The sequence below is a fragment of the Giraffa tippelskirchi genome, chromosome 1 (assembly GCF_054371585.1).
Source record: "Giraffa tippelskirchi isolate mGirTip1 chromosome 1, T2T-mGirTip1v1.2.pri, whole genome shotgun sequence".
Taxonomy (NCBI): domain Eukaryota; kingdom Metazoa; phylum Chordata; class Mammalia; order Artiodactyla; family Giraffidae; genus Giraffa; species Giraffa tippelskirchi.
In genome coordinates, this window is record NC_137275.1 from 197,924,618 (window position 1) to 197,941,568 (window position 16,951).

Consider the following 16,951-nt stretch of genomic DNA (forward strand, 5'->3'; position numbering starts at 1 on the left):
CCCAGATAACCACGATGGTGTGGTCACTCACCTACAGCCAGACATCCTGGTGTGTGAAGTCAAGTGGGTCTTAGGAAGCATTACTACAAACAAAGCTAGTGGAAGTGATGGAATTCCAGCTGAGCTACTTAAAATCCTAGAAGACGATGCTGTTAAAATGCTGCACTCGATAATGTCAGCAAATTTGGAAAACTCAGGAATGGCAACAGGACTGGAAAAGGCCAATATTCATTCCAATCCCAAAAAGGCAATGCCAAAGAATGTTCAAACTACTGCACAATTTTGCTCATTTCACAACACAGAGTACTAACCATTATACAATCATGGCCAATTGCTCACCTCACATGCTAACAAGGTTATGCTCAAAATCCTTCAAGCTAGGCTTCAGCAGTACATGATCAAAAACTTCCAGATGTACAAGCTTGGTTTCAAAGAAGCAGAAGAACAAGAGCTCAAACTGCCAACATTTCCTGGATCATGGAGAAAGCAAGGGAGTTCCAGAAAAACATCCACTTCTGCTTCAGTGACTACACTAAAGCCTTTGACTGTGTGAATCACAACAAACTGTGGAAAATCCTTAAAGAAATGGAAATACTAAACCACCTTACTTTACCTCCTGAGAAACCTACATGCAGGTCACGAAGCAACACTTAGAACTAGACATGGAATAACAGACTGGTTCAAAATTGGGAAAGTATGAGAAGATTACATACTGTCACCTTGCTTATTTAACTTCTATGCAGAGTACATCATGCAAAATACCAGGCTGGATGAATCACAAACTGGAATCAAGATTGCCAAGAGAATTATCAACAACCTCAGATACGCAGATGACACTACTCTAATGGCAGAAAGCAAAGAGGAACTAAAGAGCCTCTTGATGAGGGTGAAAGAGGAGAGTGAAAAAGCTGGCTTAAAACTCAACATTCAAAAAACTAAGATCATGGCATCCAGTCCCATCACTTCATGGCAAATAGATTGGGAAAAAGTGGAAACAATGACAGATTATCTTGGGCTCTAAAATCACTACAGACAGTGACTGCAACCATGAAATTAAAAGACACTTGCTCCTTGGAACAAAAGCTATGATTAACCTAGATAGTGTATTAAAAAGCAGAGACATCACATTGCCAACAAAGGTCCATTTAGTGAAAGCTATGGTTTTTCCAGCAGTCATATACAGATGTGAGAGTTAGATTATAAAGAAGGCTGAGCACTGAAGAATCGATGCTTTTGAACTGTGCTGGAGAAGACTCTTGAGATTCCCTTGGACTGCAAGGAGATCAAACCAGTTAATCCTTAAGGGAATCAATCCTGAATATTCATTGGAAGGACTGATGCTAAAGCTGAAGCTCCAATACTTTGGCCACCTGGTTCAAAGAGCCGACTCACTGGAAAAGACCCTAGTGCTGTGAAAAACTGAAGAGAAAAGGAGAAAGGGGCAGCAGATGATGAGATAGCATCATTGACTCAATGGAAATGAATCTGAGCAAACTCTAGGAGATAGCAGAGGATAGAGGAGTCTGGCGTGCTGCAGTCCATTGAGTTGCCAACAGTCGGAGATGATTTTCCAACTGAACAACAATAACACAATGATATCTTCTCATTGTGAACGTTTGTCTTTTCTACTTATTCACCCATTCTAAAACTCACTTCTTGTTCTTTACCACTTTTCTAAATGGCTGAGGTCTCTCAACAGTATTTGTCTTCCACCGTGCTCTATCATTTTTCTCTAACTCACCATCCAGGTTGTTTTAGACCTAAAATTAATTCGTATGTTTTTGAGTCTATAATCTAAGTTGTTAACAAAAAGACATATTTACTTTGTGTGATAAACACCATAAATTCTTGGAATATATGAGCTTACTGGGTGGCTCATAAGAGAAGAGAAAGCTGTTGTGTTTATGTGTGATGTAGGCTGCTTTTTTGGTGTGTATATTTTGCACAGCATCTAGCAGAATATTTTGCACAGAATAAAGGCTCTATGAAAATTTGAGAAATTGCGAAATATGCCTGAGCATTACATGCACTCATAATAAATCCAGAATTCTGAAATACAGGAGGAGTACATGATGATCTTGTCTCTATAGCCTTGACCAATCAGTTCTCTTCTCTAAAAGACCTATAAGTACAACTTTTCTCTCATTATCTTTTAAAAAAAGGAGGAGAGTCAGAGACTATTACTGGTCACTGAGTGGGTAAAAAAGATGACCTCAGTGCCAAGGGTATTTATCAAGAACTGACACTCACAGGCTGCAGATTATATCTCCCAATTAGGCTGGAAAAAGTCCAAGATAATTTTCCTGAAAAATTTTAACGTCTCGGATAAACTGAGGTAGCTCTTGATTCTACCAAAATGCAGACAGACCAAATGATAATCTTCCAAAGTGCTCACAGCCTTCTTTTACTGGAGTGTGGAGATTTAACTTCAACCAGACTTATGCAATATTTTCCAGACTGGATTATACTAAGCATTAGGTCTTGACTGATTGCCAGAGCAGCACTTCCAAACGATTTTTGCACAAGTATTCAACTGCAGAAGAATCAATGGTAACCATACACTGCTAGAGATATCCTTCCCATGTGGTTGTACTGCACTTTCCAAACCATCTGCAGCAAACCACAGAAATACAAGTTAAACTGATGATGCTCAGAAAGTCCAGAATGTTGCTCCTTCTAGACAGTTTATAGCAAAGAACAAGAGAGATTTTAAACATTCTGTCATTAGATTGTTGATTTTAGTTGGTGGCAAGTGAAACTCTATTTAAAGCATTATGACAAGATCATTTATCAGACCTCTAAAAATAATGCAAAAGGAAATTCCAAATAGGTTTTCCTATTTTTTTCCTTTTGTTCCACTGACAATTTATGCACTGAAGTTATTAATTTCTATATTTTCTATAGGCTTTAGAATTGTTTTGAAATGAACTTTAAACATTCAAGTGGCAAGAAGAAAGTAAGTATAGAAACCCTCTATAAAAAAACAAACCCCAGAAAAAAGCAGTGTAGCACTGTTTACAAGGGGTTTAAGTTAAGAGTCTTTCGGTTGCTTTAACATTTGAAGCCATATTAGCAGAAGGAAAGTAATGATAAAACTCAAGTTTCATAAATAACAGGAATGAATATCTGGATTCATATGTACCAGAAAGTAGTTTGCCCACAATGCTGTATTCAAATTCAAATTTTTTTATTTTTAAATCTTAAAAATATACAGATAATTTCAGACATATAGTAGGAAAAACTTACATATTATTATGAAACATATTTTAATTATTATAAATAACTTACGACAGTAACAACTATAATGGCTCCAGCATGTTTGGCAGCTCTCTCAATATCATGATGCCATTCCATTACCTGATTTCACAAAATCAGTTTCTACTCAAGACAAGAGAACACACTTGGCTGAATTCACTACAGAATTGTAGACTTAAGAGTTCTGACTCTCACACAAGCTTTCAGGGACCCAGGTTCTTTTCTGGTGATAGAACCAAACTTCCTGGTTTTAGGTCTTAAAAGCAGGATTTTCAAAACTCATAAAGAGACTCAAAAAGTATGTTGGGCATCAAACTCCTTTTTAAATTCAGTTTTCTGGTAAGAATAACTGAACCTAACCCAAAAGACAGAATTTCTCTAAAATTTCAATACTTTCAGAAAAATATCCACAAGAAATTTCTGTTGAAGTCTAGAATTCTTTCTAAAAAGGAAAAAAAAAAAAACCCTCATAGAAAATATCATTCTAGACAGCAAATAAGGACTGTATCAGATGTGTCAGTGTCTAGAGAACATTCTAGTAGCACAGGCAGCATCTCTTTAGTTTTTTGAAAGAGTTTGAGAAAGATTAGTATTAATTCTTTTTAAAATATTTAGTAGCATTCTCCAGTGAAGTTATCTGGTCCAAGACTCCTCTTTGTTGGGGAGGATTTTGATTACTGATTCTGTCTCCTTACTAGTATAGATTTATCCAGATTTTTAAATTTATAACTCAGTATGTCAATAAAAATTTATCCATTTCTTCTAGGTTGTTCAATTTGTTGGTGTATAAAGGTCTATAGTCTGTCTTATGATCCTTACTATTTTTATGGCATCAGTTGTAACATCTCCTCTTTCATTTCTGGTATTTATTATTTGAATATTCTGTTTTCATTAGTCTAGCTAAGGGGTTGTCTATTTTGTTGATCTTTAAAAAAACCAAACCTTTTTTCTGTTGTTTTTCTATTCTCTAGTTTATCTCTATTATAATCTTTATTTTTTTTCATTCTTTCTGAATCCTTGGGTTTAGTACATTCTTTTACTAGCTCCTTGAGGTATAAAGTTTGGTTACTGATTTGAGGTATCTCTTCTTTTTTAACGAAGCCATTTATCACCATATACATCACTCCGGGAGTTGGTGATGGACAGGGAGGCCTGGCATGCTGCGATTCACAGGGTCGCAAAGAGTTGGACATGACTGAGCGACTGAACTAACTAACTAACATCCCTCTTAGTACTGCTTTTCCTGCATCTTATAATTTTTGATATACTGTGTTTTTGTTTTCATTTGTCTCAAGATATTCTCTGATTTCCCTTGTGATGTCTCCTCTATTAATTATTCAATAGTATTTTGTTTAATTTGCACATATTTGTGAATTTCCCAATTTTCGTATTATTGATTTTTAGTTTCATACTGTCATGGTTAGAAAAGATATTTGGTATGATTTCAATCTTAAATTTGTTAGAACTTGTTTTGTGGCCTGATATATGATCTATCCTGGAGAATTTCTGTGTGTGCTTGAGAAGAATGTACATTCTGCTATTATAGAGTGTTCTAAATATAACTTAAGGTCCTATTCGTCTTTGATGTTCTCTAAATCCTCTGTTTCTTTATTGACCATTGGTCTGGTTGATCTATACATTACTGAAAATGGGGCATTGAAATTTCCTATTATTACTGTGCTACTTTCTAGTTTTCCCTTCAATCAATATTTGCTTCATATATTTTGGTGCTCTACTGTTAGGTGCATATATATTTAAAAATGTTTTATCTTCCGAGAGAACCGATCCCCTCTACCATTATATAACGCCCTTCTTTGTTTCTTGAAACAGTTCTTGACTTTGTCTAATAAAAGTATGGCCACCCCTGCTCTCTTGTGGCTACCATTTGCATGGAATATCTTTTTTCACCCTTTCACTTTCAGCTTTTATATATATCCTTACATCTAAAATGAGTTTCCTGTAGACAGCATATAGTTGGCCTTACTCTTTTAGCCATTTAGTCACTCCGTTTTTGGACTGGAGAGTTTAATGCATTTACATTTAAAGTAATTACAGTAAGTCCCCCTACATACGAACTTTCAAGTTGTGAATTTTCAAAGATATGAATGTGTGTTCACATATTTAATCATGTCAGTTCACATGCCTGGCATATATTGTCACATTCACACATCCTTTACAAGGGGTTGTGCTTTTGTGTACTTTGCTGTAGAGTACTATTGTTGTGCAACACGAGGCGCTTACTAATGAAGACCAGATGGAACTGGAGGACCAGAGAAAGGATGAAGAGAGACAAAATGAAGAAGTAAATGAAGAACCAAAGAGATTCATGACAGGAAATGGCAAGGGAATTTTCTTTATTTGAGGAGGCACTGTTAGCTTTTGAGGCAAGGGACCCAAATGTAGAATGGAACACGATGGCTATAGCAGTTGATCAGAATGCAGCCCAGTATATTCTATGTCATTCTGTGTCATCTGGGATGAGAAAAAAAGAGCTGCTACCTAGACATCATTAGATCATTTTTTCAACAGGGTAGATAGAATTGAATCCAGCAAGGAACCAGAACCTGTGCCATCAATGTCTGGCATGAGTGAAATTGCAGCTTGCCCTCCATCTCCTATTGCTGATGATCTTTTAGCTCTACCATCTCCCAGCCTCCTCTTCCTTATCCAGTCAGTAACTCTTCTTGCCTGTTCACTCAATGCCAGCCCCTGTATACCAGCTATTGTACTGTTCTACTGTACTTTTCAAGGTACTCAACTATAAGATTAAAAATGTTTCCTTTATATCTTGTGTTTGTTTTTTATGTATTACTTGTATGAAGCATATTATAAACCTATTATAGAGTTAGTCGGCTAACTAGGCTAACTCTTGGCCTTAGGAACAAACTGGATTTATGAACACACTCTGAGAACAGAACTCGTTCACAAGTAGGGGACTTACTGTACTAATAGAGAAGGACTTACTATTGTCATTTCACCATTTTCTGTATGTCTTGTGGTTATTCTGTCCCTCTTCTTCCCACTTGCTGCCTTCCTTTGTATAGTTGAAAAAAAATTTTTGGTAGGGATATGCTTTGATTCCCTTCTCATTTTCCTTTATGCAACTTCTATAGGTATTCTCTGTGTTGTTACCATGGGGATAACATTAACTATCTTACGGTTACAGCAATTTATTTTATTTTTCATCTTTTTCACTTTTCTTTAATTGGGATATAGCTGATGTATAATATTATATAAGTTTCAGGTGTACACAATTTTTAAAAGTTATACTCCATTTATAGTTATTATAAAATATTGGCTATATTCCCTGTGTTGTATAATATATCCTTACAGCTTTTTAAAAATTTCTTTTTAAATAGAGGATAACTGCTTTACAATGTTGTATTGGTTTCTGCCATACAACAGTGTGAATCAGCCATAAGTATACATATATCCTCTAGCTCATGAACCTCCCTCCCACCCCCATCCTACCCCTCTAGGTTGTAGCTTATTTATTTTATACATAGCTAGTACCTCTTAATTCCTACCCTTAGCTTGCCTCTCCCCATCTTCCTTCTCCTCACTAGTAACTACTAGTTTGTTCTCTATATATGTGAGTCTGTTTCCTGTTTGTCTTATTATTTAGATTCCACATATAAGTGATATCATACAAGTATTTGTATTTCTCTGTCTGACTTATTTCACTTAGCACAATACCCTCCAGGTCCATTCATATTGCTGTAAGTGGCAAAACCTTGCTCTTTTTTGTGGCTGAGTAGCATTGCATTGTGTCTGTGTGCGTGTGTGTGTGTGTGTGTGTGTATATATATATATATATATATATATATATATATATATATACACTATCTATTTTAAACTGACAACTTCAGTTGTAGGAAAAAAAAACTTTACTTCTTTGTATCTCCTCACTGTGGTTTATGTTTTTGATGTCATAAGTTACATCTTGCAATATTTTTTATCCATTAACAGTTTTACAGTTACCATTTTTTAATGATTTTTATATTTTAAGTGTAATTATGTACCACCATTACAGTATTACATGATTTTGTATTTGTTTATATATTCTATATGTTGGGATGCTCTTGTGTTGCTTTCTAGAGTTCTTTTGCTTTCAACTTGAAAAACTCCCTTTAACAATTCTTATAGGAAGTTTAGTGGTGATGAACTCCTTTAGCTTTTGTTCATCTGGGAAGGTCTTAATTTCTCCTTCATGCCAAGGACTGTTGGTGGAATATAATCATCTCAGTTGGTACGTTTTCACTTTTAGCACTTTGAATATATCATCCCCACTCCCTTCTGGACTTAATGTTTCTACAGAATAATGTACTAATAATTTTTATGCGAGTTTCCTTGAATGTGATGAGTTGTTTTTTCTTGATGTTGTCAATACTCTCTTTGACTTTTTTGCCCCTCCAACTTTCTGTCTTTGACTTTTGACAGTTTGATTATAACATTTATCAGATGGGCCTTTTCAGTTCATCCTAGTTAAAGGTCTTTAATTTGGATGGCCAAATTCCTTTCTCAGATTTGATAAGCTCTTTGCTTTTTTCTTTTCTTCTTCTGGCACTCTCATAGTGTGTATAACTGGTCCACTTCATGGTGTCTCATTAGTTCTTAGGCTTAACTTTTCTTTATTCATTTTTCTTTACATTTTCCTAATTTAATAATTTCAAAAAACATGTCTTCCAGTAGCTTGATCAAGTCTAACTGTTGAACCATTTTAGTGAATTTCTCAATTCAATCACTGTATTCTTCAGCTGCAGAATATCTGTTTGGTTGTTCTTCAATAACTTCTATTCTCTTTGCTGATAGTCCCATTTTGTTCATGCATCATTTTTTGGATTTTGTTTAGTTGTTTATCTGTATTCTACTGCAGTGAGTCGAAGTTTTTTTAGAATGACCATTTCGAATAATCAGCTAATTCATAGACTTCCATTTCTTTAAGGTAGGTTTGTAGAGATTCCTTTTATTTCTTTGATTGGGCCATGTTTTCCTGTTTCTTTGTGTGCCTTACTATTTTTTTGTTGTGCTTTTTGAACTTGAAGAGTCACCTCTCCTGGTCTTTATGGACTGGTTCTGTACAGGGGAAGATTTTTAATCAATCTGTCTAGAGAACCTGGGGGGCCTTCAAACATTTTCTGGGGATGCATCTTCTCTATGTTTGTGCACATAATTTCCCAAATAGCTCTGACAGTTTCTTTTTCAAGAGTTTCTTATCTGTTTCTCCCTCTAGTGTTTATCTGTGGTACCACAGGTTCTCTGATGATACAACAAGCCACTAAGCTCTTTTGTTCTCTGCAGCCCCTCAGGCATCCAAAGTATGCTCCTTCCCTTATTGCCTCAAGTCAGGGGAGACAGAAACGAATCTCTAAGGTAGCCCCTTTAAAACCTGAAACATTGTATGTACACTCTACTCTTCTCCCTAGCCCCCACCCTAAAAGAGAAGTTGTGAGTTGGGTACTTTGTCCTAATCATGTTAACCTGAGCCAGCCTCTGTCTGTGGCACTGCCAGTTCTCTGTAGCTACAAAAAGCAGCTGAGCATTGTTTAACTCTCCATGGTCTCCAGCCATTAAAAGTATGCTGATTTCCTGTCAGTGGTCAGAGTTAGGAAAGACAGACAGCAGTTCCCCAGGTAGTCCCCCAAAAGTTAGAACATTGGACACATTCCATTCTTTCTTTCCCAAGGGAGAAGCTACAAGCTAGATTTTTCCTTCCAATCCCCCCAAGCCTGAAAAGCTTAGGGGAGGGGCTACTGTGGTTGATATGAAATGGCTTTCTTACATGTTTCAATATGGTTATGCTTTGTTTTGAGCTTGCAAGGGGTACTTCATAATTGATTTCTGAATTTCTTATAAAGGCTCTTTGGATCATACACTACTATTGTTAGTGCTTCTATGGGGGAACAAGGCTAGTGCTTCCTATTCTGCTATCTTGCTGACATCACTCTTTAAGAATTTTTTAAATGTTTATTATTTATTCAGTTTTCTTCTTTCAGTAATGACCCGCTTATATACCTTGTCCATTTCCATACTGGAGTGTGTGCCTTATGACTGATTTGCAGGAAGCATTTCTATAGTTTGCACACTAATCCTTTGTCTGTTTATAAACTGCAAATACCTTCTAAATCTGCCTGTTCTTTTCTATTTATTTAATAGCTTTTTGTTATTGCTTTTATTTATTCTTACCGAATTTTAAGAAATCATCAACTTTACCTATGGTGGGAGTTTGGTGTAGGGTGTAAATACAGATTGCATCCTACTGACTTTTTAATCCCCTTCAGTAATTTTTAATTCTATTACTTCAAAGATCCATTATTCAACATTCACCTCAAGGCCAAATCAAAGTCTTTACCTTATAAACGATGGTAAGTGCTTTCCACACACCCTATGGGCACTTCATCTTATTTTTTAAGGTGTATTTTATATACCACAAAATGTACCTGTTTGAAATGTAGAATTCAAAAGATCTTTAACAAATTATTGATTTGGATAACCACCATCATCATCATCCATTTTCAGGACATTTCCATCACCTCAAGATCTTTTGTGCTCATTTGCAGGAAATCCCTTTACCTATCTCTGGGCCCAGGCAACAAATAATCTATTTTCTGTCTCTATAGCATGATTTATCTATTCTGGACATTCTACAAATATGGAAGCATATAGTATGTAGCCTTTCATGATTGGCTTAAGCATATAATGTTTTGTTTTGTTTTTAACAATTTAAGTTATCTATATATGGCTGCACTGGGTTTTCATTGGTACATGTGGGCTTTCTCTAGTTGAGGATAGTGGGGGCTACTCTTCATTGCGGGCCCCAGAACACACAGATTTCAGCAGTTGTGGCACACAGGCTTAGTTGCTCCAAATAAAGTCTCTTACCCATTTTTGAATTGAGTTTTTGTTGTTGAGTTTTAGGAGTTTTTTCTATAGACAGGACATTAATCCTTTATCAGATATATTATTCCCAATTGAATGATATATCTCACTCAGCAGGTGTTGTATTAATTGTAATGAAATCCAGTTTATCTGCTTCTGCTTTGTTTCTTATGGTTTTGGTGTAGTATTCAAAAAAATCTCTGCCAAATCTAATGTCATGAAGATTTTCTCCAGTGTTTTCACATAAGAGTTTTATATTTTATTTTAAGGGGTTAAATACAAAGGGTTCCTAAAGGCTGAGGGCAAACACCATTTCAGACAGAGCTTTAATTGCCAAAAGCTTTATAAAAAAAAAAAATCACAAATTTCTTTGGTCCCAGATTCTCCTAATGATTTGTTAAAAATAAAAATGCTCATCAATAAAAACAACTTTGAATTCTTCCATTTAGTGAAGAAATATTTTGTAATGTGATTAATTGCATTTTAATTTGTCTGAATCTATTTGATTTGTTTAGTCTAGATTTTGGTATGTTTCTTAAAATAGGTTATTTGTGCACACCAAATATCTGCTGCCTTGTAAATAATTTTGACTGTGTAACTGTGTGTGTGAATGATACAGCCTCACACTGAGGCATGCATTCTTTCTTTTGTGTTGCATACTGCATATGTGGGTATCAGTTTTACTCAATTGGTACTCAAGAGACATTGTCTGATCTACTTAATGACCTGAGAGTTGAGAGAATAGTGATTAAAAAAAAGAATATTTGTAAAAATTGCCAATTTTCCACGTATCCCCCTGAAAATAACCTCTCTGCATAGAATATAACCATAATTATGAACATGCATTTCCTAACAATTATAAAACTTTTCTTTCATAACCAAACTGATACATTTTGAAACTTGAGAAGGGGGATGTTTAGTTTAACACCTACCGTCTTTGACTGTTAAATCCATTAAGATGATTCTCTCGGAGTTCAGACACTAATGATAAAACCATCTGTAAAACAAAATCAGTTGCAGGTTAACTCACGCTGCAAACAGGATTACATCAGTTCTATTTTTCTTGGTGTGAGTGATATTTCCGTTGAGATTCCCCACTCTCTTCCCCCCACCAATCCTCTCCTTGCTTTACTTTTTCAAAATAAAAAGAAAGCAGTGCCAAATCACATTTACTAATAATTTGGATTTTATGTTTAATGTCTGTTACTTTGTATTCCTAAATATTTAAGCAAATGAATACTAGACAAGTCATTAATTTCCCCCAAATTAAAACCAAACCTATTAAAAATAAAACCATGTTAGAGTTAATTTACTTTTTTCTTTCTTAACTTATTAATTTTTAAAAATGCTGTTCATGTATACAGCTTCCAAAAGACTAGAACAGTATTCAAACATTAAAAATCTCAAACATTTTTTAGAAGAGCTGTGCTAAGACCATCAATTGTTCCTTGAATTTGGCTAAAATTTAAGGCAGAAGAAATCACAGCTTGAATACTAAGATGTAAATACATAGAAGGTTGTTATTTATTGAATATTTTGCCTTAACATAAAATTCCCATCAGGTTATTTTTAAATATGAAATTTGTCCAACAGTAAAAGACTGTGTTTATATTGGTTAAGGAAGTCTCTTCTCCCAGAAATCTTTGAGAGAATAAATGAGATGTGTTAAGGGACAGAGAGGTTGGTTGATTTAGAATAACCTCTCCTGGTTTCCTTCTTCTTCTCATAATCTCTCATCTCACATTTTTTCCTTACATGGCCATAAGTCCACCCAAGGTAAGAAGAGATAAACACAGAAAAGTTAAACATCTCTCCTGGAGGAGTGAAATATTTCCATTTACCTTCTTTGCAGAGGGTATATTAAGCAATGAAAATTTCAATACTAATAAATTAAAAATACTCACATTTTTAAGTAAACCAGGATAGTAGTCTGTGGGTGCATACCCAAGAACTTGATTAAAAAGACCAACTTCTTTTATATCAAATCTGAATGTGGAAACTATATGAGATAACAACCTCTAAAAAACATAAACAGAAAGAGAAAAAGGTCTTAAAAGTGAAATAAGTGCCTATTATATATAATGCCAAGAAGCTGGGTCATTTGTGAATGGGGTGGTCTCAATGAAATGAATAATCTTAATTTTTCCAAATACCCAGTTCACTTTGATTCAGATATAAAGAGGAAATAAATTAGTGATAAAATTATCACATTAAGTAAATTAAAAAAACATTAATAGTGAAATATGTATAACTAACAAACAAGGCTTTAACTACACTAAAAATGTGATCTTTACTGTTTTTAAACTCAGTAAAACACTATTATCAGAGTAGAGATGATTACTTAATACGTGACAAGGAACATATCACAAATCACTAAGGAAAGGAAAGATTATGCAATAAATGGTACTAGGAAAACTACTTGAAAAAAATTTTATTCTCACCTTATGTTACTTATGAAAATATACTTGCATTTACTATAAATTAAAGAGATCAATGTAAAACTGAAATAAAATAATAAGCAAGAAGAAAATACAAGTACTTTTCACATGTCTGAATGGGGAAGAACTTTATAAACTCAAAGTCAAGGGAGCAAATTAACAATCGTTCTAAATTAAAACAAAACAGCTCCCCCTCAAAAAAACCACCCTTTGTGTTCCCCAGTGAATATGCACAAACTAAGAATATTAACAACAAATAATACTGCATATGTAATCAAATTTGGACTTCTCAGGTGGCACCAGTGGTAAAGAACCCACCTGCCAATGCAGGAGACGTGAGAGACACAAGTTCGATCCCTGGGTGAGGAAGATTCCCTGGAGGAGAGCATGTCAACCCACTCCAGTATTCTTGCCTGAAGAATCCCATGGACAGAGGAGCCTAGTAGGCTACAGAGTCAGACATGACTGAAGCAACTACACACACTAATACAGAATAAAATTTAGTGTTCAGTTCAGTTCAGTCGTGTCCAACTCTTTGTGACCCCATGAACCGCAGCACGTCAGGCCTCCCTGTCCATCACCAACTGCCAGAGTTTACCCAAACACATGCCCATTGAGTTGGTGATGCCATCCAACCATCTCATCCTCTGTCGTACCCTTCTCCTCCTGCCTTCAATCTTTCCCAGCATCAGGGTCTTTTCAAATGAGTCAGCTCTTCACATCAGGTGACCAAAGTATTGGAATTTCAACTTCAACATCAGTCCTTCTAATGAACACCCAGGACTGATCTCCTTTAGGATGGACTGGTTGGATCTCCTTGCAGTCCAAGGGACTCCCAAGAGTCTTCTCCAACACCACAGTTCAAAACCATCAATTCTTCGGCGCTCAGCTTTCTTTATAGTCTGACTCTCACATCCATACATGACTACTGGAAAAACCATAGCCTTGACTAGACGGACATTACAAAATACCATATGAAAAATATTAAGAGCATAAAAAAGACATAAGAACAGATAATTCCTAAGACAAACCACTAATGCCCAAGAAACACATGGATAAATGTTTAGCCTCATAATCAAAAAGGGCAAATTTATACATCATCAAACCATTTTCCACTAAATGAATTAAAGTTTTTACAGACAAGAATACCTAAGGCTAATCTGGGTTCTCTGAAACAGGTGTTCTGTGTGAGCTATTGGAAAAATACAAATGGAATCACACATCAGTGCTACTGTGCATCAGACAAAGGCACCCACAGAGTGTGAGCGAGTATAACACAGCCCATAACCCACCCCTAAGCTTGGACTGACAGGGCTATGTTTGCCTAGACATTTGTAACATGTAGACATGTTATAAGTGGTAACATTTAGACACCTTATAGGTTGGTTACTTTATAGAAAACAACCTGAGAATGTACACTAAAGGTTTTAAAAGCATTCAGGACTTTTAATGTATCTGGCATACATTTAAGGAAATAAATCCAAATATGACAATGTGGATTATGTGCAAAGATGTTTATTACAGTGTTATTTCTTATAGCAAAAAAAATGTCTAACAGGAGGGAATTATTAATCTGTGATACCCTCAGATTAATGTGAGGATCAGTGTGGCTCATTGCAAGCCATTAAACGCTTATAAAGAACTTATGACAGCATTTTAAATGGTTATAATATTAAATGAAGAAAGGAAGATGCAAAATTGTATATATAGAAATGAGCTCATCAATATAAAAATAATCTAGACATAGGAATAAAAAAAATAACAAAAGAAAATATCACCAAATGTTAAGTCTCTGGGATGGCGCTATTATGGGTTTATATATTTTTCTTCTTTCTGCTTCGCCAGTTAACAAAAAGGGCACATATCACTAACTTATCATGTCAATTCTATCACAAAATATTTTACATATTCAAAAAGATACAAAATAATACAACAATTCCTCCACCATGGAACTTAATAAAGCATTAGAAACATCAAGGAAGACCTCTGTGCCATCTCTCTTTTCCCCATCACAGTTTCTCCCCGAGGAAAACTCAACCCCAGTCTGGTGCACACCCTTTTATGTAGATCATGGTACTTTCTCCCTGTGAGCTCTGACTTGCCTCAGTTTCCTCAAAACAGAACTCCAGGCAGTAAGTTCATTTGTATTATTTCTTTTTAGATTACATATAAGGGATGTCAAACAATATTTCTCTTCCTCTGTCTGACTTACTTCACTCAGTATGACACTCTCTAGGTTCATCCATGTTGCTGCAAATGAACTTACTTACAAAACAGAAACAGACTCACAGACTTAAGAGAATGAATTTATAGTTGTCGAGGGAAAGGGATAGTTTGGGAGTCTGGGATGAACATGTACATACTACTTTGTATGGATAAAATGGACAACCAACAAGGACCTACTGTATAGCACAGGGAACTCGGCTCAATGTTACGTGGCAGCCTGGATGGGAGGGGAGTTTGGGGGAGAATGGATACATGAACATGTATGGCTGAGTCCCTTTGCTGTTTACCTGAAACTATTACAGCATTGTTAATTGGCTATACCCCAATACAAGATAAAAAGTTCAGAAGAAGAAAAAAAGAATTCCAGACAACACTACTAAGTAATATAGGTTGAAACCTGCTGAAAGAGTTCAGCTGGTAAAGAACCCAGGTGTAATGCGGAGACCTGGGTCCAATCCCTGGGTTGGGAAGATCCCCTGGAGAAGGGAAAGGCTACCCACTCCAGTATTCTGGCCTGGAGAATTCCATGGACTGTGTAGGTTATGAGGTCACAAAGAGTCGGACGTGACTGAGCGACTTTCTCTCTCTGCTGTTCCTACCTGAGAGCCAACCTATTATTTTCAAATTAGAAGAATTCATAGCAAACTAACGAAGTAACTTTGAAATACTACTACTTAGTAGAAGATATTAATGATTAAAAAAAAAGACTTAGCCACATGCATAATATGACGCACAAAAAATGAAACCACTGGGGAGGGAGAAACACAGGAAATTTACAGAGGTAAAGTGAACTTTTTAAAAAGGTGTAAGACAATGAAAAGGTTCCTTCTAGAGTGAAGAAAAGTCTGGATGGAAGCTACTTGCCAAGTATCGGCCTTTTTTTTTCCTTTCAGTTCAAAGCTGTCCTTTATAAATATAGCAAGCAAACAGGAGCTGACAACAGCCCCAGGAGAATTCACCTCCCAGTTATTTTCAAACACTAAATACATTCTGGGTGAGATCAAGCAGTTGTGGTTAGGTTGGCAGAGCCAAGGGAGGTAAATTACAGTCAATGTACCATTCTTCGAGGGGAGGTGTTTACTGGTGGATTCTTAGTTAACCACAGCAAGGGGCACACATGGTGCCTTCAGCAGGTGGGACCTGACTCCCTGTGGGGAGTCCAGTGTAGGTGTTCTGGTGAAGGAAAAGTCCAGCCGGGCTTGGCTAACCATATGCTGCACCCATGTGGAGGCGCCCACACCAGACCAGGCAGGGGGAGAGGGAAACTCATTTTCCTTATTAGGAAACTAGGCTGCAAAAGGCTCAGAATCAGGAGCAGGCTGGGTTTCTCACAGAGGAGATCAGTCTGATGCTAGATGGAGGGAGAACAGCCTGGAAGTGCTTAACTTTCTGTTACCAGACTGTGGCATTCTATTTAGCAAACATTTAAAGCATTTATATGCTGCGAGTTGTACTAACAATTTATAGAGAGCAACTCATTTAATCCCCACAGCCTATGGGGTAAGTGCTATTACTGAATGTGTTACCGATGAGGAAACGGAGACACATTGAAAGAAACATGCCCAAGACTGGTTACCTACTTTAAGGTAAAACCTTATAAGGAATCTCTCTGTATGGGTTCTCCTTGAAGCAGCTGAAATTAGTTTAACAATGCAAATCTGATTGGATTCCCTGGTGGCTCAGTGGTAAAGAATCCACCTGCCAATGCAGGAGAGATGCAGGAGATATGGATTTGATCCCTGGGTCTGGAAGATCCCCTGGAGAAGGAAATGACAACATACTCCAGTATTCTTGCCTGGAAAATCCCATGGACAGAGGAACCTGGAGGGTTACAGTCCATGGGGTCGCAAAAGAGTCAGACATGACTTAGTGAACTAAACAACAACATTCAGCTTGGTGGTAGTTTAGTCCCTTAGTTGGGTCCGACTCTGCGACACCGTGAACTATAGCCTCCCAGGCTCCTCTGTCCATGCGATTTCCCAGGCAAGAATACTGGAGCAGATTGCCATTTCCTTTGCAGGGGATCTTCCCAACCCAGGAATAGAACTTGAGTCTCCAGCATTGCAGGTAGATTCTTTACCGACTGAGTCACCAGGGAAGTCAACATTCAGCTTAAGACTCCCAATAACTCTTAGGGTGAAGCTCAAACCTCC

General features: G+C 36.5%; 1 protein-coding gene across 18 annotated transcripts in view; it reads right to left on the bottom strand.

Annotated features, from left to right (window-relative positions):
• Positions 1–16,951, bottom strand: part of FANCC (FA complementation group C) — a 303,173-nt gene that overhangs the window by 76,585 nt on the left and 209,637 nt on the right. For all 18 annotated transcript variants that reach the window (XM_081522609.1, XM_081522765.1, XM_081522735.1 and 15 more), the window contains 2 exons: positions 12,039–12,152; positions 11,067–11,131 (listed from right to left, as the gene is read on the bottom strand). In XM_081522609.1, coding sequence (XP_081378735.1) covers positions 11,067–11,131; positions 12,039–12,152 — 179 coding nt within the window. The remainder of the gene's footprint in view (positions 1–11,066; positions 11,132–12,038; positions 12,153–16,951) is intronic.